The following is a 21,305-nucleotide window of genomic DNA, read 5'->3' as shown; positions in this document are numbered from 1 at the left end:
TGACATAGTAAAGATGCAGTGCAGAGGAATACTGAGCTACAACCAATTTTTTGCTTAATACATGACTTTTTATGTATTAAAGTTGTTGACTAACTGATTAGTCAATAAATAATTTCAGCTCTAAATGCAGCAGCCAGTCCTCAAGCATACATGAAGGCCAAATAAGTTATTATAGTACTTGAGCTGTGTTCCATTAGCTTAAGGCAAATTAGTTTTCAGACTGTTCAAGACTTTTTTTAATTCCGGTCAGAATGAAATTTAAGATCAATTTTACCGTAACTAAAATCTAAGAAAACTAAAGCATGATCCAACATCCATTGGGTAATCATTGCAACATGAAACAAGACGTTTTCATCACGTGGTGAAGACGAGGGTAGAATATAACTGGGAAATACTTGGTGTTTGTTGGTGGGTTTTCACAGCAATTTAGTGTTTCTCTGATTGTGATTTAGTGATTCTGCATGTGGAATTCCACTGCCTTGAAGTTTGAAAAACTTTCTTGCACAAAGCACTATACAGCCAGCCTTGTATGCATTGCCTTGTTTCAGCCATGCCAGATCCAGTGGAAACAAAATATGAGGTGTTGTTGGTTTCACTATTCTGATCTGTGAGACGTACATGCAAGAGGCATTCTGTAGTTTTTATTTTTTTCAAATAGGGGTTACCAATAATGTTAAGATTTTTAAATGCAACGTCAGAGAAAAAAAACAAAGGAAATCTTACTTCCCATGTCTTAGCAGTTTTAGACATTCTGAAAGACTGATTCAAGACATTTTAATGTCAATTAAGGCCTTATTTTTAGATTAATGAATGAGTGCCGTTTAGGGCTTTTTAAGGATCTGCAGGAACCCTGATAAAGAGTAACTCCACACTGGATTTTTGGAGGAAAAATACATCTCTTATTTCTTAGGAAGCCAGACATGACTGAAAAACACTTATGGCTGTCAGTATATAACCATGTTTTTGGGTAACATGGAGCATGCTGTAGAAGAAACTGACAACTCTTTCACTGACGAGGTTCACCTCCAGAGTGTGTATATTTACATAACTTCTATCCCATCCTTCATGTTTACAGGCATATGCTGTAGCCATAACGGTGAAAGGTGGCACTGTCTGAAAAATGAACGAAGTGATAAAAGGGGTACTTGAGCGTTCTGTTTGGGGTTGAACACACGAGGCAGGCTGCATGCAATATGTGAGAAGGTAATAAAAGTTCTTCCAGTAGACAAAAGGGATGACACAGTGAGATGAGTTGGCTGTGAGACTATATGAGGACAACCAGACACTAAACTGCTCTTCTCTGAAAGGTTATTACATGAAATATGCCTGCAGTTGAACACAGTGGGAGAGTGACATTTGAATGACGCCACTTGGGATTCAGGGATCTGCAATTTCATCGTCTGGGCTCTTCATCTTGTCCAATCTGCTTCCTCCCTGGACCGTAACAACTCCTCCAGGTGTGTCTGAGAACTGAGCCTGGGAAAAAAAGAGCTAACTTGTGGCCGTGAGCGACTGAAAGTACGGACCTGCTGCTGGGTAAATTGCTGCCGCTCCCAGTATCACTGCTCAAAATGGAACATACTTAATACTAACAGTTATTTCATTTTTATATACACATACATATATATATATATGTTATTTTTCAAGAAAAAGTGATGCAGTGGAAAAGGGGGGAGGGGAGGAGAAATGCGACATCTACTGGCTAATGTTATCAATAGAACCTTTAACAATATAATGTTGCACCTTACATATACCCACATATCAGTACAACTGTCTATCCTCACCTGGAGTAACACAATCAGATGATAACAGACTAAACACATGAACTAGGGCTGGGCGATAAAACAATCTCGAAACGGGATTGCAATAAAATATATGTCGATGGCGATGATAAACTATAGTCATTCTTACTCGATATAGATAGACCTTAATAGATCCAAACAGTGTGTCATGCAGCAGAAATTAACAGACAGCTGTCAGTCAATCTGCAGTGTTGGGGATGCGCTTCATTGTACACGCCCATTTTTCACAGCAAAGTTTGTGCTGAGGTGAGTGTGCCGAGGTGAGGAGGAATTTTAAGTAGCGTGGACATAACGAAAAGGGGAAAATGAGTGGAAGTGAGGAGCAAAGCGGCAGTAAAGCTTAAGAAAAGCTTGCGTTATCCTCAAACACGGATGAAAATGTGGATAAAAAAGTCCAAAGATGGTCTGCAAAATGTGTCCTCAGTTGGTGCCAGCCAAGACAGGAAACACAACAAACCATTTCCATCACCTAAAATGGCGGCATCTCAGTGACTACACTGTGAGCATTCAAATCTGAGCCAAAACTGCAGTAAGAACACGAACAAGTGTCGCTCAAAGGCCTAGCACTTGCTGCTGTGGGCCTGTTCCTCTTCTGAGTCACCACAAGACTGTCCAGGCTGAAGAGCCTCTCCACAGGTGCACACACCTTTATTTATGACGGGCCACCACAATTCAAACATCTGCCACCACATTTTGATTTTCTATTTTTGGAGCTGGACCGTTAATTAGGTGCGCTGTTTGAATATATATATATACTGTTCGGTTATTTGATCTCCACAGATGGAGGGCACAGACTAAAGCAGCTGAGAAGGCCATTTTGACCCAAATACCTAATTTATCTCTGCTATAGGACCATGTTTGCGAGCAGCAGATTGTTGGGCTGGGTTACAGCTCCCACAGAGAACACATGTTCAGCAAACTTCCATTCCCAGTTTCAGTGGTTGAGAAAAATTACAGGCAACCTGTATGAGCACCTGGGCCGCCTCCCTGTTGAGGACAGGCCAAATCCAAATGATACATCACTTTAGGCAGGGCTTGATGTACAGTAAGATATATTACACCCCTCCCTGTATGACAACAAAGCAGACCTACAGGAGCCTGTGGAAGACATATCTTAAACTCAAACGTGCTTGTCACCACAATCTAATTTCCTGAGGCTGTGATTCATGTACACAGACCATCATGGACTGACTGGCTTCCCTCTTTCCTTTACCAGGAAAAACAGCATGTCACATAAACAAGAGTTACAGTGTAATTGTAGAGCCCTGTCTCAGAGAAATATTTTTATATACAACAAATTTGAAACTGCAAAGAAGTTTTGGGAAACATAATGCCAAGCAAATTACACTTTTATTAACATAATGAAGAAATGTTGCTAATTAACGAGGCTGACATATTGCAAAACTGATGATAATGAACGTATCAGCAAAATGTGACAATGTATTCATTTGTTTGTCTTGCAATATGCTTTCCACTCATAATGAATACAGCATCATTTTTTATTACTACCTTTTTATTGAAGGGGACCTCTTATGCTTTTCCTTATTTTCTGTCATATACTGTGTATTTGACTATGTCGGATGTTCATATTAAACATGGCCAAAGTCTCCAATAATGAGGTAAACATATATAAAGTAATCCCTGTGAGCAAAAACTTCAAGCTACAGAATACTCTGGAGACATCTGAATAATTTGTTTCCAATGTTTGTCTCTACTTTGGCTCAAGTTGACGTCAGATCACAAGGAATTTCTTTATATTGTCATCTTCTCTAGATATGCTTATTTACATTCTGTTCTTTTTCTCATAAAAGGAGGTCAGACTGTACTTGAATTTATATATACAATACATGTCTTTATTCTATTCCATTTTGTGACAATATGAAAAATGTTCTGAATTACATATGCTAAGTAATCCCTTAATATTGTCAGATGTTAGGAAATACACTGGAAATCTATTCAGTGGTTCATGAAGACAATCTTATCCCACTCCAAATATAAAAAATTTTTGAACAGCGTGTTGGAAAGATTAGTCTGGTGTCAGAATGTTTTAGAGTCGTGTCGCAGTGGTGGTTTTCCTCCGCTAACACTCCTTGATCTTGTCAGGAGTCTTTCCAGTATTGAAATTACCCCTGCCCTTCATCTCTGACCTCCCTCCTCCATATCTGAATTGTCTTCAACAATCAGTTTGACTGGCAGAGCGATGGAGTGTTCACTCAACGTCAGAAATATAAAGAGTTCATTAACGTGTATCCTCAAAGTCTTTTGCAACGTCCTGATGGAGAAAGTTAAAGAATGTGCAAATCTTTGAGGACAGTTCTTTGAAGGGAAATTGCGAGAAGGTTATCGTCTACACACAGAAAATGCTTAGTGTGGCGAACATTAAGCTCTGCGGTCAAAGTCAAAGCAGTGACGTGTTGCTTTGAAATACACATCAACATACATACATCTCATACACTGTAATCAGTGAACTCTACATACAGATAATGCAGAGTGATTTGTGCATGGCAAGGCACTCATACAGCCAGATATAAAAGTAGAAACGGCTACGGGGGAATGCTAATGTGCCCGCTTATGCACTACATCCCAGGCAAAAACTCTGTAAACAGGTTAAAAAGTCTTAAAATAAGAAGAGAGGCAGTTGAAGTGGCAGTTAATGTGTAGATGCTAACAGCTGTTGGGATGTCAGTCTTTTCAGGGCTTTTGAGGCACTTGCACAGGTGCTGCAGCTCCTCCATTTAAAATGCAATGCTTCAAAGTGCAGAAACATATAATTAATTCTACTGATGTTTGTGGGTTTCGGACAACTGTGGAAAATAACATAATTCTTGACTCCAAGCTAAAAATAAAAAAAACACTTTTAGCCAAGTGAAAGTTGAGGTAAAGACAATTTCAAACAGGGCTGTGGGCTTTTCATTTTCAAATTACAACTAAACTCAATATACTTTACTACATTATTGACCACCATTTTCCTCAGTTCACAGTGAGCATTTAGATTGATTCCCTACCATCGTGGCAGCCAGTGGTTTCTGCTCATTTTAGTACAAAGGTCAAAGCAACTTGCAGAGACTGGTAAATTGTGTGGGACTGCGGTTTAATTGAGGACCACTGTTCTGGTGGAGTTTACAGTTGATATGGTGGAGGTATTATTGTATATATTATTATGATTAAGTCATAGTCATAGTTTGTATAGCATATTTTCCTGGCTTTATTTCAGTCAGAGAGTCTGTTCTCACAAGAAAAATGTCATCAGTCCCTAGATCTTCTGAAGTGGGGTTGTATGAGGTACTTGTCCTTAGTCATTACATACAGTAGGCATCCGTTGGCATGCCCCCAGTTTGGAAAAGTGGGCATAAGCACCAGCGAAAAAGCTAAGCAATGTACTGCTGTGGACAGGGGCAGTATCAAATTGGAACTAAGCCATCTAAAAAGCCCCACCTAACAAAAAAAAAACATATTCTAAGTTTAAGTGTGTGCTATATTATTTTCACCACTTTACCTTGCCATCAGACAGCAATTTTCCGAGGGGGAACTGAAGTCATTTTATCACTTTCTTCAAAGCCGGACTACACTGAGAAAAACATTAATTTGACATTACTGAACACAGGAGCAGCTGGTGTACTGCTGCCTCTATCGGTTAGTTAATTTGTGTTATTATGTGACTTTGGTGTTTTAAAGGGTTAGTTCGGATTCACCAACTAACTAACTGATTGAGAAAGCAGAAGACCAGCAGTTCCTGTTTCCAGTGAGGTTAAATTTCTATTTTTGTAAATGGAGTCTGGTGGCTTTGATGAGAGCACACTGTAGATGGAGAACTAAAGCTGTTAATGGTTTCCCCTTCGGAAAGGGCTGTCTGCGGCAAGGTAAAACGATGAAAATATTCTCAATATAGCATACACCATACACAAACTGTTACTGATTTTATTTTAGGCGAGCCGTTTTTTAGATGGCATTTTGTTGCTGCCCCTGTCCACAGTAGTACCAAAGATACTGGGTTACTACAAGATGGCCCACCTACAATATACTTCCATTGTATGAAATGGTATACATTTCTCTTCTCCTAAGTAGGCGTTGTTCCCCGTACCCCAATCAAAGACGATGGAGAACCGCCAGTATCCCCAACCTCGCTTCTGTCAACATGTGTGTACACTTACTGGCCGTAAGCTAAATAAATAAACGGCCCGTGAAAAAAAATATTTTTTCCAGTGGATGTCTTAGTTACAACATGATTGAGCTAACTGGAGTAGTTTCATGTTGTATCCGACAATGGGAGGCTTTTAACAGATGACGTCCTGATGTTAGCTTTGCTGCTGCTGTTAGCTGTCCCTGTCAGCTGCAGCCACTGATGCTTTCTAGACATCGTGATTTCCCAAAACTGAATAAATACCACACATAGCAACACAAAACTGCTTTGCTAGCTCAATCATGTTGTAACTAAGATATCTGGAATGTTCTGAAGATATGTGGCTTGTGATAAATGGGTCCAATATTTGCTTCTGTGACTATGGGGCGAAAGAATCAGCCATAATCTGTAATCACGTTCATTTCTCCCACTGAAGTCAATGGACTCAGGACCTGCTGTTAGTCTCCTAAAGGGGCGTGGTGGTCACGAACCCCACATGACACTGATACAGGAAACTGACTCGCAGTGGACCGTCTTGGTTTATCCACCGTCTTCAGTAGTACATTGCTTAGATTCCATTGCAGTACTCCTGTCTGCTTCTCCAAACTGAGGAGCAGTTCCCTGAGGTCTCTGACTCTTGACTGTGGTTCAGTTTGTTGTTTGCTGTATATGTAAATATATGTATGGTGAACATGTATCAGCAGCTCATCAGTTGGTTTCAAAAATGTTTTAAAGACCTAGAACAACATCGGGTCTCAGTGACAGCTCCTCAAAATCACTGTGCAAAGGCTTCTTTCCCAAGCTGCCGTTGGGAATATCAGCCACCAATACAAGGGCGCATCCATAATAGAAAAGGCAGAGAAACCAATTTCTCCAGGCATGGTTGTGTCAATAGACCAAACTGTGATGCAGCCACAAGGTGCTGCATTTTGAGCAACAGGCACAGCTCAGATCAGTGACCCATACCCGCAGCTGAATGATCACATTTTAAAAAGCTATTTCTCTGCCTGTAGATGCCCATATTTGACCCAGAGTAACAAGTTCACATCTCTTCACTGAGGCCTTGTCACAATACATTCTGGGGAAAAACTAAAATAATACTCACTAAAAGGAGAGGACCAAGCAGGCGAGTGAGCACTTCAAAAACATTAATTACACATGCATTGAGCATCACAGATATCCAACAGTAGTGGTATCAGAGAGAGGGTTTTTACTTTAAACAGAAGAGTGTAGTCTCTCTCAGAACTACTAGGGGCTATGATGAAAAGGTAGGAGGGCCTGTGCCAAATCTCATGGGAATCCCACAGAGATGTTTACAGGTGCAACGTGTCTGTTACTGAATAGCATTTTAAAATAAACACAGGACTACAGGTGCTCACACCATCAGAAACCTGTTGACAGGTCATGTTTACATCATGTGGGATGGAGGGCATCGATGGGGAAGAATCCCATGTTTACAGCTCTTGTGCTTGTGTTCTCTTGGCAGAGGACTCAAGCTCTCTCACTACTTTTGAGTGCTGAACACCATTTGTACTTCCATATTATTTAGCACCAAGTCAGTTAAAGAGCTCAGTGTTTCCCTTAGATCAACTGGCTTGGGGTGGTGAGGAACTTAAATAAAGTGTGTTGTGCCGCAACTTCACAAGCTTTTTTTATAACTGATAAATTGTACAAGTCAGTTTTCATGCAAAAATGCCAAATATTGTTCATTTCAAGAAATTGTTGCTTTCCTTGCCTTACATTACAGTAAACTGGCTATATTTGGTTTGACAAAATAAGACATAATAACACTGCGGACTGGAAACTGCGATGGGCATCTTATGCTTAACCTATTACTCAAGAAAATATAAAGCAGATTCATTAATAATTAAAGTAACTGTGAGTTGCAGCCCCAATTTAGAGATATGAGTTTCACAGTCATACTTAGGATTTGGATGTTGACATTAACAATATTTGGAAATCAGAAACCAACAGTGGTAACTTTTGCATTACATTAATACACCAGGATGGATCACACCTGGATCTATGCTTGATGCAAGACATATGCAACTGTGGCTTATGTTTTGATTTATAGTTTCTAGGGCTGTACCCGACCGTAGACTGTAAAAATAATGGATGTAGCTACCGTGATGTCTCCCATTGCTTTGTAGACTCCCATTTTGAAGCATCGAGTTTGAAATTATGCTCATCGCCACCTTGGATCTTTAGAGGGGTGGATCTGACTGAGAGGCCGAGGACGCTATCGCAGACAGTCTGTCACTCTATGTGGCCCACACTGAATTATGCGTAACTTTAAGCCTTGATGAAATATAAATGGGTTAGTTATATATAAATTCTTCCCCCTCTACAGTTGTCATGAAGGAGGAAAGTAGCTTGTACCAGGCCGTAAATATGTTTATTTCTGTTGTAACACTGAACATTTTAACATGGGGGTCTATGAGGATTGACTGGCCTATGGAAGCAGCCTCAAGTGGCCATTCAAAGAACTGCAGTTTTTGACACTTCAGTGTGGCTTCACTTTTAGGCCCCGGAGATTGCCACTTGCACCCAACTCAGATTTGTATCAGTTAAATACAATTTGGCTGTTCAGTACAATTATTCACCTGTTCGTTCCTTTTTTCCCATATAGGGTTTGAGAGTTTGAACAGGGTTCGGCAAGATGTTCAGGGTGACAGCGACATTCATATAGTACATTTTTTGATACTAGATATCAAACAAAAGCCAGAGAGTGTATTGTATTGTGAGCTGTAAATTCACCACTTCTACGCAGAAGATAACGTGATCTCAGAGTCTGACCGGGCAAAGCCTCTCTTACTCCACACAGCCTGACAGTGAGGGGTGCTCACTCTGAAGCTAAATCTGGGAACTAATACCACACCATACACCGCAAAAAAACTGTAAAAAACAAAGCAAAAAAATCAAAGAAAAAAAATAAAAATGAATCCTTGACTGGAAGTATCTCAGTCGACTGAGGGTTCTCCAACTGATGATACGAATCTTCAACTTTCAGAGGACAGCCCTAACAGTTAACTGCCGACAGCAACACCTCAAAACTAGAACGATATACAAGTGACAAGGTCGTATTGTGCTTTCTTTAAATTGCCAACAGTTACTTTACATCCTTTCATTTACTTTACCATATGGAGCAACAGAGGGAAGGTTGTCTGGTTTCTTAAAAGTGGACAACTGTTGTGCAGTAAGTCATTCTTTTATTTACTGTGAATAAGGTTTGCAGTGGAGATTACTTTGCTAATTTGCTACGTTACTGTAGTCTTTCCTCAATTTCCTTTACATTTTCTTTAGTTTGTGGATGCAGTGGTCCGATTCACTGGACCAGTATCCCTGGCCTCGTGTTACACTACATGAAAAAGACTCCAATAAACTCTAAACAGTGAGGTACTAATTCTAAATTAGGGGGAAAAGAACACTGCTATTGATTTGTATTCGGCACCATTAGATACCCTGAGCTATCGGAATCCGTATCTATAAACTGCTCACTGAAGTTTCCCGGAAATGTACACATTTACAATGCAATCAGCATCCAAAAGTTCCAACACTATCCTGCTCTACAGTATTTTGTGACTTCTCTTTTGTCTTTTCCTTTAAGCCATTTTCGGTATTTTATGGTGCCCAGTTTTTTGATGGTGCTGTATAATTATTATCCGTTCCTCTATGGGGTTTGTATGCTTTAGTGCCCATTTCCTGACATGGTGAGGTAAAGCCAATTTTCCACCTCGATGGACAAAAAAATGTGTTCTTTTGTATTCTGGTCTAAAATGGTTTCTTAAACTTTTATACCCACACATTACCAAATATTTCAGCAAGTTACACAATCCCTAAAGTCACCACTCCAACCCACCCACCCATCAACATAGGGGCCTGCTTTAAGAGAAGCTGCCTATGCAACATTAAATAAACTGTAGTCAGAACGTACAGCCTAAACAATTCAAACGTCTTATTCATCACATCTAAATCTCCGACAATGCAAGTTCCCTTAAAAATGATAATGCATTGATTCCATCATAACAACTAAGTACTGTCCTTCCATAATAATCTAATACTGAGTCCAGCTAATGACATTCCTGCTCTTTTAAATGTAACCACATTATTGTGATTGGTTGTCTGTCTCTAAGTAACCTGTCCTATAAGGCTGTAGGCGCCTTGTCTCTGCCGTGGCATTTAAGTTTCTCAGAGACAAGCGCTGTGTTAATCGAAGTCCTCATTAAATTTACATTACTTTACACCATCCTCACCACCATCATCAGTTTCATTGACAACTGCTTAACATCACTTCGCCTCTTTGGAAGAAAACTCCATCTCTTTACTATTCGTCACGGCAAACAGAAAGGGCAATTTGCTGTTAAGAAGAAATTGCCTGCAGCCATCTTAGCTGGGTAAGCCGTTCTCTGAGCGTTCAGTTAGAGCCAGATGGGATAACTTCATCCTTGTCAGCTCCGGCTCTCTTTCATCTCCATTTCCCAGCTGCTGAGCCCTGTCATGACGGTAACATGTGCGAGGCGGTGACTGACTTTTACGAGCGGCTCTGAAGGCAATTTTACCCTTTATGGACTCAGTGGGCTTTGAGTGAAGGTTGAGTCTAATGATACAGGATACTTCTCTCCTTCTTTATTGTGATGAAAATATTCTCAATGACATTTCAAAGGTAATAAAGGTTTAAGCGGAGATATTATGAAGGTAGAGCATGTGGCGTCTCACAGAAAAATTGTGGCAAGCTGCTGCTCCTTTAAAAGTCAATACACTACCTAGTACAGTGGAAACCACCTATGTTGATCACATCTGTCCAGGTGTAATTGATTATAACCTTTTCTTTCCTTTATGTCTCATGCAGATTACCATCTAACTGACATCTGTATGAATATTACATGAATATAATGTAATTAAACAGACAGCTTCGCCGTTTGTTTTTTAAAATACAGTAAAGCTGTTTCATTACAGGGGCATTACATGTCCAGGCATTATCAATCCACCTGACAAGGGCGACTTTAACCATAGGTGTTTTCCTGATGCGCCTTCATTTTCTGTCTCCATCACTGGGTGCCATGACTGTTTCTCGTTTGAATAGGTTTAGGCTACATTCACACCAAATCAGACATTGCAGCAATTAGCCACAGGGCTATGTGCTGTTGTAGAAGGGTCACTCATGCCTGAAAACAGGTTAGTAAACAGTAAAGCAGATTCAAGGCCAGTGACAATGTTATAGTGGTTACTTCTTTTATGTATCACTTACTTATTCAGTCTCTCTCTCAAACTCGGTGCTGACTAAATTTGGACTGATGTTCGAGCACCGTTTGGGCGGAAACAGATAATACTTTTCAGTGGCATGTCATTGCATCTTGCCAGTAAGGGAGCTATAATTAGCTCATCCACAGGTGTCATATTTCCATCACTGCTGATCACAGCAGATCAGAGCTAGAGTTTTCATGACTATTGCAAAGTCATTTGACCCAGGAGTGAATGCTGATTTTAAGCTTTCCCATTAAATACTAAAGACAGATGTCAGTAGGTGTTAGTGGGTTTTTTGTGCAGTGGGAAAGAGGCTTTAAATGGCCATTTTGTGAGGGAGGCAGGGCGGGGACCAACTATGAAAAACCAATTTTCCCATCTCAGCAATTGTCTCTGGTGGATTTGTTTATGTTGGCTTAAAAGATCTAAGGATCTCCTGTGTATTATCATCACTGTAGTATCTTTATTGCCACAAGACACGTGTATGTGCAGATATAAACGAGTGCTCTTATTTCCTATACTCTCTATAACATTTAACAATAGAAAGATTCTGTATTACTTGTTCTGGTGAACTGTGGGTGTTTTCAGTCTGATCGCTGGCTATGTGATTGGTCACTGCACTGTGATGTTGGGTTGCAATTCAACTCAAAATTCATTCTGTTTAACTTTTCTGCATCCCCTGCGGCTTCACCACTACAGGTATGACGCACTATCCACATTCAAATGAACGGGAGGACTTATGTTTTCGCTACAACGCCAGATTTGGTGTAACAGCAGTTTTTGTTTTAAAATGTTTTCCTATATGTTGTCATGTGTGAAAAGACTTCAAATAAACACTGTCAGCAGACTATTTTTGTAAGCAAATTATTAAAACAGCATTTGTATTGGTATGATTCTGTTCCAAGCTTATTAATCCAAGTGGTTGATCACTGTATCCACTGTCATCATCGGATACTGCAGATAGTAAGAACTGTATATTTAAAGCAGGGCTGCTTAAAGTTTTGAGTGCAAATTTAGGGAGCCACCATTTGAGTGAGGGTCACAGAGAAAAAGTGTAGTAGTGAGTTGTCCACCTACATTGCTGATTTTGGTGAACGGCACTAGCACTGATGACAGAGTGTAATTCCTTGCAACACTTGTGAGGTGACACTAGTTGCCACGCAACCAGTAGCTTTCTAAAGTTTGTCATCCCTGACCTGACAAGACGTTTGTTAGGGGGCGCCGTTCAATGCAGTAGCAGAGTGGTATATTATATGTAAGCTATTGAAAGTGAAGGCATTGAAATGGACAATGGATGATTCATGTCCCTTTCTGAGAAAGCACAAAATCGCCGACATTGGCCTGTGGGCCAGATTTTGAGCAACAATGATTTAATGTCACCTTGTGATGAGCGTTTTTCACTATTCTCAGTCATTTTATAGACCAAGCACTCCAGCATTTTTTCACCCTATTTGCAGCTGCCTTTGAATCTATCTGGCCCATTATATTCAAGCTATTTGGTTTTCAGCAGACAAATTATCAATTCTTACATTTGCCTACAATCTCTGGGCTGCAGCAGCTGAATACATTACACTGAGTCAACACATCTTCTTTACACAAACACCAATAATATTTGTCTTGCCTTGATAAAATAAAACATCATCAATCTTTAATGATGCTCGTGGGAAATTGTGAAGTATTAAAACTTAATTTGGGCGAAGGTAATGTACTCAAACTACTGCAACTGACACGTAGGTACCCTAAGCCCTATTTGCAAAAAGACTAATGTTACTCCAGGGATGTCCAGTGGTAATAAAAGAATGTGACCAATATGGTGACTGATTTCATCTGCAGCAGCTTTAATCTATAGAGTAAAACTTCATGAAGACAGGGGTTCCCTGGAATATGATTTGTATCATTATTTCCTGTTTCAACTCATGTCAGGTTGATTTGAATGTTAAATTCCCTGCACCTACACCATGCTGAGGCAGATCACTACAACCTGGCCTGGCCGTGCTTTCTCTCTTTGTTTTCTACTTAGTGCAAATTTTCTTTTTTGTTTGTATGCTAGTTACATTTTTTCCTCATTTTATCTTATGCTGGATCTTTTCACCTGCTGTGGCAGAGGAGTTAAAGTTTTGTTTTGATACTATCTTTCTGCCATCACTGGAGTGCATTTTTATTATCATGCAGCAGACTTTTAATAGCCAGACTTCACAGGAGGTGACTGAGATGTTTGATATAAAGGGATACATTCTGAGGTTTGTAATACTTGTATTAAAAAAATATATGCACAACAGTTATCTTTATAGGTAGAATGTTAAGAGTAAGTTTTAGGTTGGCCTCCTGTGTAGGCAAATGTTGAAGAAACTTTCTTACACAGACATTGAAAATGACGCAGCTAAGTAGTTCAAATTCTACAACATAAATAGGGATCCTTATGTCAGTTTGATGAGACTGAAAATACAATTCATAAGCATTTGACAGACCACAGTCTTATAATTTAGCTCCTGCTCAGTGCCCAAGATACCAGAATAAGACAACACTGAGGAGAAATAACAGCCATCCGCGAGAAACTGAGTTGTGGTGTGACAAGAACTGATACAGCATTGTTTGTTTGTATGTTTATATATCTGATTTTTAAAAAAGACCCAGATCAATTTCTCTCGTTAATTAAACTGCTCTGACTGTGTGGGTAATTTTCCAGCTGTGGCCAAATTGATAAGGAAATACTGTGTGCATGTAAACGTTCCCTCCCCATGGATCCTGTTACTCACCCTGCTGAGCTGATTACTGTGCAGCAGCAGCCCGGTGAGCTCTCTCAGACACTCCTCCACACGTCCCATGAACTCCACAGACGGCAGCCTCTGAAAGCAGAAGAGATCCATCGCCTGGGCTGCCACCTGGCAGGCCTGAAGGACCACGTCACTGGGTTCTAGAGGAGAGGGATCTCTGCATGCTGCCACCACTGAGTCCAGGAGTTGGCACACAGAGTCCACCAACAGGGACCCTGCACTTCCATCGGGGCTGAACCACAGTGACTCCAGGCCTCTGTTGTTCCCTTTTACTCGGTGTAGGGTGCACAGCGACTGGAGTAACTGTACATGACGAGGCATAGCTTTCCCACGAAGACTTCTGTAGCAACCGGAGGTCACTGATGGCTGAGGGGATGTGATGGCAGGTTGGGGGTCCTGGTGCAGGAGCTCAGGAGTCTCTGAGTCTGACTGAAGGTCTATGCTGCACGTCTCACTTCCTGGACCGAACAGATCCTGCGAAGTGTCGTCCATCGTGGCATCATGGCCTGGAGGGTTTTACACAGAAACCTTAAGAGAAAGTAAGGAAGTTGGTCCGGCAAGTGGGTGTTTTTTTTGGGGGGTTTTTTTTTCATTTCAGTTTGACTGTTGTTTCTGAAAACATCTGAAGCAAGAAACAGGCAATGCAGTAACAGAATCTTGATTCATATTCGATCAGCCCTGCCTCATTTGACACTTTGCGAGCATTGATTGACATGATTGACAGCTGCATTAGAGACTCCTCGGCTCTGATTGGTTGTCGCTGCTGCGCCACAGTCTTGTTTTTGTCTCATATAATACGGTGTGTATGAAGTGACAATTCTAGCAAATCCATTTTGTGCTATCTTATACTCCTACTCCACTACATTTCAGAGAGATGTTTCCTTTTTACTCCATTACATTTTTAGATTCCTCTAGTTACTTTAAAGATTCATATTATGAATATAAATTACATTCAACTAATAAATTCTGATGTATTATCATATCTTCATCTTCTTCTAACCGCTTCATCCTCTTGAGGGTCGCGGGGGGGCTGGAGCCTATCCCAGCTGACATCGGGCGAGAGGCAGGGTACACCCTGGACAGGTCGCCAGACTATCACAGGGCTGACACATAGAGTCAGACAACCATTCACGCTCACATTCACACCTACGGACAATTTAGAGTTATCAATTAACCTAGTCCCCAATCTGCATGTCTTTGGACTGTGGGAGGAAGCCGGAGTGCCCGGAGAGAACCCACCCTGACACGGGGAGAACATGCAAACTCCGCACAGAAGGGCTCCCACGCCCGGGATCGAACCGGCAACCCTCTTGCTGTGAGGCGAGAGTGCTAACCACCACACCACCGTGCCGCCCCCTTATCATATCTTACTTAGCCAAAAAGCTACCCGCAAAATCAAAATTTTCACATATCTGCATTACAATTGCATGTCCCTTCTTTGAAGTCTGGCATGTGACTCACTCAGTGACACTGAACATATGAAGAGTCATTAAAACGAATGAGCATGTCACAATGAAAGAGGAACAAAGGAACAAAAGGCTCACAGAAGGAGAAATTTGTTGCTATTAAAATGTTGACCTGTGTGGCAAACAGAGAGCTAATGTCAGGCTAAATAACATTGATTCACTCAACTCTTTGCACTACCAAAAGACCATATTAATAAAGCACAGAGCATATGATCTTTTGAACTAATGCTATAAGCCATAGCTGTAGTCAAAAGGTAACTGCAGATACACAAAGCCTATTAAAGACTGTTAGAAAAGCCAGCATTGAACTATAATACAAATGATCATGCATAATATTAATTCAAAGTGATATTCACATAATTAGACCATGCTAATAAAAGCACAATGCACATAATTAATCATTGCCAATATGAACCCTGTGGTCATCATCAGGACATCTCAGTCAACCTCAGTGTTTATATTCTACTCACTGCTTCTATGGTTTTATTCTATAAAACAGTATTTTTCTTTTCACACAACATCATAAACATCCAAAACAGCAGGACCACACATCTTGAGGAAAATGGTGCTAAATAATACTTTTCTCTGCAAGTAAATTGTTTTTCTGCTGAATAAATATGAAAGGAAAACACAAAGGCGAAAAAATCCAGAGTGGGGACGAGACTGACACCAACAAATATGCATTTCTGTAAGTCAATATAAATTCTTTTCACACAAGCATATGTTAAGGTAAACATTCTGAAGGCAGACCATGACTCTCTGTTGTAGTTTAAGGCCTTAAAATCAGATCAGTGGGCTTCTAAAACCTAAATTATAGCTGGGGTAACTCATAATTCTATGAGCAGGTGGACCTTGGTTATCATTTTCACAGGCCACAGCCCTAAATGTCTCCCTCAGCCCTCGAGGTTTCAGATTTAGGGGGACAAGTGTTGTAGTGAAACTAAGCTGTCATAAAGCGACAACATTTATATCTGTGTATGTTTTTATATGGAGTGGGCTGTTGTTCCAAAACGACATAATCTCCACTGGGAGACAGTGACAGCTATCATTGAGAAATGAATGATAACGTAATTTAAACAAGTTATTACATTTGACAAAAAGAAGGACGAACAATTGGTGAGAGAGGAGCCTCTTAATACCAGAGATATAGAAAGATGTAAGTACAAATACAAATTGTGCATATTTACTTTGAAAATGACTTCACAGTGTTCAATTGTTTTTAAAGATATTTTTTGGGGCCATTTTGCCTTTAATCGATAGGACAGACATCTGGACTTATTTACTAAGTGCATGAATTTATTGACACTGATATCACATTTTTGTCAGCACTTGCCAGCTGTATGTAACAATAATTCCAAGTAATATATAATTAATTTATCATTAAATACAACCTTAACCTGGATAAGCATCAGGAAATAGATGGATAAATGGATAGATGGATTAACCTTTTAAGAAATTTAAGGCCAAAAGCAAAGAGAGGATTTCCGCACACCTGTAGGTTGAGGAGCATTTAAAGTATCAATCCAAAAAAGCTCCCTTTGGCATAACTTCATATCTATATCTCCCCCTCTTGGCAATTCAATATGTTCAATGCCCTGAAAACGTAAAGAGACAGGATGAGAGGCCTCACTGAATTGATGGGCTACAGGATAATTTATATCATTACGTCTGATAGAGCTCTTATGCTCACTAATTCTTTGTTTCAACATACGTGTTGTTTTGCCTATATAAATCTTATCACATGGACATTTTACTAGATAGATGACATTTTCTGTACTACATGTGATAAAACCCTTAACAGAAAAGCTTTTGCCTGATCTAGGATGTCTAAAGACAGGAGTTCTCCATGTGTTGTGACACTGGGCATAATGACCACATGGATAATTCCCATCCTTAAGAGGAGCTAAAAGAGTCTGCTTAGGGATTGCCTTAATATTAGCCCGCACTACTTTATTACGCAGATTTGGACCTCTTCTATAAACGATGACGGGGGAATCCTTAAAATGCTGAGCTACTGTTGGATCAGAGGTCAAAATAGGCCAGTATTTTAAGATGGTGTTCTTTGCTATGTAAGCCTGGGGAGTTTATGGGCTAATAAAAGAAACAGAGTAACTTTTGTCTTTTTTGACACTTTTTTGTAGAAGATCGGACCGGGTTTTGGAAGACGCAACCTGGAAAGCTTCATCTATACACTGTACAGAGTAACCTCTCTCCAGCCACAGCCATGGCAGCTTTATCAGTGTAATCCTCATCAGAGTGACAAATTTGTCTTAGTCTATAGAATTGACTCTTTGGTAAACCATATTTAAGAGCTCTGGGTTGAGCGCTGCTGGCTAAAAGGAAAGTATTTTTGTCAGTGTCTTTCTGATACAAGGTAGTAATGAGGTTGCCATTGCATAATTCAACCCACATGTCCCAAAAAGACACACGTTTTTGGTCAAAATTAACTGAAAATTTGAGGTCAGGATTCATACCATTAAGAAGATTAACAAACTCAGTCAGCTCATCGCTGGTACCTTGGAAGATGCAAGAGACATCATCAAGATATCTAAGCCATTTGAGGATCTTATGAAGAAAAGGGTTTCTGTTAATGTCAAAAACATAACTGTGTTCAAAAAAACCCACATACAGATTTGCATATTCTGGGGCAAAAGTAGAACCCATCGCTGTCCCTTTACATTGTAGAAAGAAATCTCCATTAAAGGAAAAATAATTCAGTTTAAGAACCAAAATAGCCATCTCGCAAATAAATGTGCTGGGAGGATGAGCTTCCTCAGTACGATCTTTTAGATAATACTCAAGAGCCTCAAGACCTCTATCATGGGAAATGTTAGTGTACAGGCTCTCTACATCTAAGGTAGCCAGGATGATATCATTAGGTAAGTCTTTTAATGTAGATATCTTGTTGATAAAGTCAGTAGAGTCCTGAATGTATGAAGGAAACCTCTGAACATATTTAGTTTGAGAAAATAATCAACAAAATGGCTCTAAGAGAGAATCATTACTGGCTAATATTCAGGATGTCTCTTTGTTCTTGTTTCTGTTTTTTTGTAGAACTTGTGGTCTATGGTTCATGACGGCCCTCGCCTGATACCCCTCCATAGCTCTCTGTTCTATTTTTGTAGTCTTTTTATTGTGGATCTGGGGATCTCTGATTTAAGATGGCCTTTCCTGATCCCTTCCAAAGCCCCATTTACCATATATGACTTTTTACTACTGTACTTCAAAAGTGCTTTTTTGATTGTTTTGTTTTTCTTTGTTCACTGTGTTACATTCTTCTGTGGTATTTTGAGAAGGCCTCCATGTGTAGGCCTCACAGCCAGAACCTTAAGAACTACAAAACTACAATTCCCAGAATGCCTTGCCTCTACCAGATGATTGTACACAGGTGTATTGCATACTGCCAATGATTAGAGTAGGATTGGCCTGCTTTTAACCTGCCTATTCATTGTCGAATCATGTATGCTCTGATGAAGGTCTCCTAGACCGAAAGCTCACATTAAAGTGAAGTATTGCACAGATGTAAGTATGCGGAAATCCTCTCTTTGCTTTTGGACTTTTTTGTTTCCAGCACCTTAACCAAGACTGATCCAGGTTGAGCGGTGGTCCGGCTGCAAGAAATTTAAGCCCCCCATAAATTTTACATTAGGTCAGAGGTCTGAAATATTACAGAGGGTTTTCAAGCTATTTTTTACTAAAATCTCAGACAAACACATTTTAAATTTAAGACCTTTGAAGGCCTGTTTGTTTTAAAGTAACTGAAATCAGTGCTTTTTAATACTTCAAGACCTTCAGATAACTCTGGTATAACAACATGGAACCACACAGCCCATCAATCATAAACTAGCTTCATTACACCCTTCATCACTTCATCACCACGAAATTGTAAATACATTTTCCCAGTGTTCCCCTGTGTTAAGTGTCCATATAGCTCTAGCTATATACCAAATATACGTATGTCCAAAAATCAGTATCAGCGTATTTTTACATCAAAAAATCCCTGTATTTTCTCTTTCTGTAAAACCAGGTAAAATGGTTTCAAATGTTTGATGACTCATCCTGCACTCAGGAGCATTAACAAAAGTTTATTCAATCAAATGAGACTTTGAGCGACTAGCTATCCAAAAGTGTCATATTAATCTGCACTGCATTTGATTTAAATCCCTCTTGTATTATATATACACACACCACATAAATCTTGTGTGGACCATGGACCTGGGAAAACCATCACAGTAGAGAACCTAAAGATGCTCTAGCTTTCATCTCTTTGGACTTTAAGGCGCCCTGTTTGAGAACTAGCAGAGCTATGGAGCAGTTTTGATATTATTTCAAACTCAACAGACTAATCTTATAGCTCAGTAAATATAATTATTATCCATTTTATAATGGATATATAGATGAGTTTAGAATTAGGGAAACACTGACATGTGACATCGTGCTGTATTCATCATGTCATCAACATCTTTATGTTTAGATATCTGGGTTAGGTGCCATGAAATATCATCACACTCCTACATTCTACCAGTCTGAAGAAATAGCAAATCTGTTTGTACAATACACACTGACCAGTTCAGCAGGAGGGAGGAGCAGCTATAAACCTGAAAACTAAACACTCATGAGCATTATGTCTGTAATCATTAGCAGCCTGGTGAGATAACTTCAGGACAGTTCGCTCAGTGTCAGGAAGACATGAATGTCCTTGAGATATCCTCTCCTCAGACAAAGACACACTCTACGCTTACATATCTTTACAAAATTGTCTGCACTTCTTTTTGACACGAGCTCACCTTTCAGCTGACGCTCTTATCGGTTAAAGCAGCTACTCCACAGCTCACTGAATGAATTATTTTGAAACTTGTGCTACTTTTTAACAGTGGTGGGAGAAGTATTCAGTCCCTTTATTTGAGTTAAAGTACTAATGCCACACTGTGAAAATACTTCACTACAAATAAGTCCTGCATTCAAAACAAAAGTATGTAAGTATAATCAGCAAAATGTACTTAAAGTATGTAAAATTAAAATATTGACTGTGCAGTTAAAGTGTCCCTGTCAGTGTTTTACTATCATATATGATTCCATGTTGCATGTTACAGCTGTAGATGTTTAAGGTTGTGCTAATTTTAACTCCTTTACATTCCGTTGGATAGTTTTACCCACAGCAATGCATCATAAGATCATGATTTGTTTATAGCCTGGCTGTCCTGTGAGAACCATGCATCTATAAAAGTCTACTTTTCATGGTGTCAGAAAAACAGCCTTGTTTTCAGCTTTGTGACGATGCATTTTCCAGCTGATCCAAGAGGGTTTTTAAAGGGTTAAAGGGCAGGAGAATATCCTCAACACCTAAAGGAACACTTCATCCTTCAGTTTATCACAAACATGCAAAATCTATACATTTGGAGATATATAGTTTTCACTGGACAGGAAGGAGATAAAAATAAAAAAATAAAAGTAAACTGAAAAGTAACTAAAGATGTCAAAACAAATGCAGTGGAGTCAAGTACAATATTTCCCTCTGAGGTGTAGTGGAGTAAAAGTATACGTTGCATAAAATTAAAATATTTGAAATATAAAAACACCTCAAATTAGTATTTATATACAGTACTAGAGTACATGTATTTTCATTTACATTCAAACAACTGCTTTATATGGCAAAACTTTGAACAAATCTTATGTTGTGACAGTTTGACTTTTCATGTTCTCTTTTTTAATCTAACTATAAAGCAAGGGATCTCTGTCTTTCTGTCTGTATGTATGCATGTCTTTACAGCCGTCCATCCAATCTACATCACACTTTGCACATGTTCTGCTGGGGACCCAAGGATGTTGCGGTTTTAGTGGAAATTGGACAAGCAACACGTTCAATTTTAATAAACATTGGATAAGCAAGCAAATGGCG

At 39.6% G+C, this 21,305-nt stretch overlaps 1 protein-coding gene across 1 annotated transcript in view; it reads right to left on the bottom strand.

The window, feature by feature from the left end:
* mei4 (meiosis-specific, MEI4 homolog (S. cerevisiae)) overlaps positions 1-21,305 on the bottom strand; it is a 95,714-nt gene that overhangs the window by 53,212 nt on the left and 21,197 nt on the right. Inside the window, exon 4 of the mRNA XM_050059008.1 lies at positions 13,923-14,446. Within this exon, the coding sequence (XP_049914965.1) occupies positions 13,923-14,446 (524 nt within the window). The remainder of the gene's footprint in view (positions 1-13,922; positions 14,447-21,305) is intronic.

This window comes from Epinephelus moara, chromosome 12 (assembly GCF_006386435.1).
Source record: "Epinephelus moara isolate mb chromosome 12, YSFRI_EMoa_1.0, whole genome shotgun sequence".
NCBI classification, from domain to species: Eukaryota; Metazoa; Chordata; class Actinopteri; order Perciformes; family Serranidae; genus Epinephelus; species Epinephelus moara.
The sequence above is the reverse complement of the archived record's forward strand: the minus strand, read 5'-3'. Positions and strand labels throughout refer to the sequence as shown.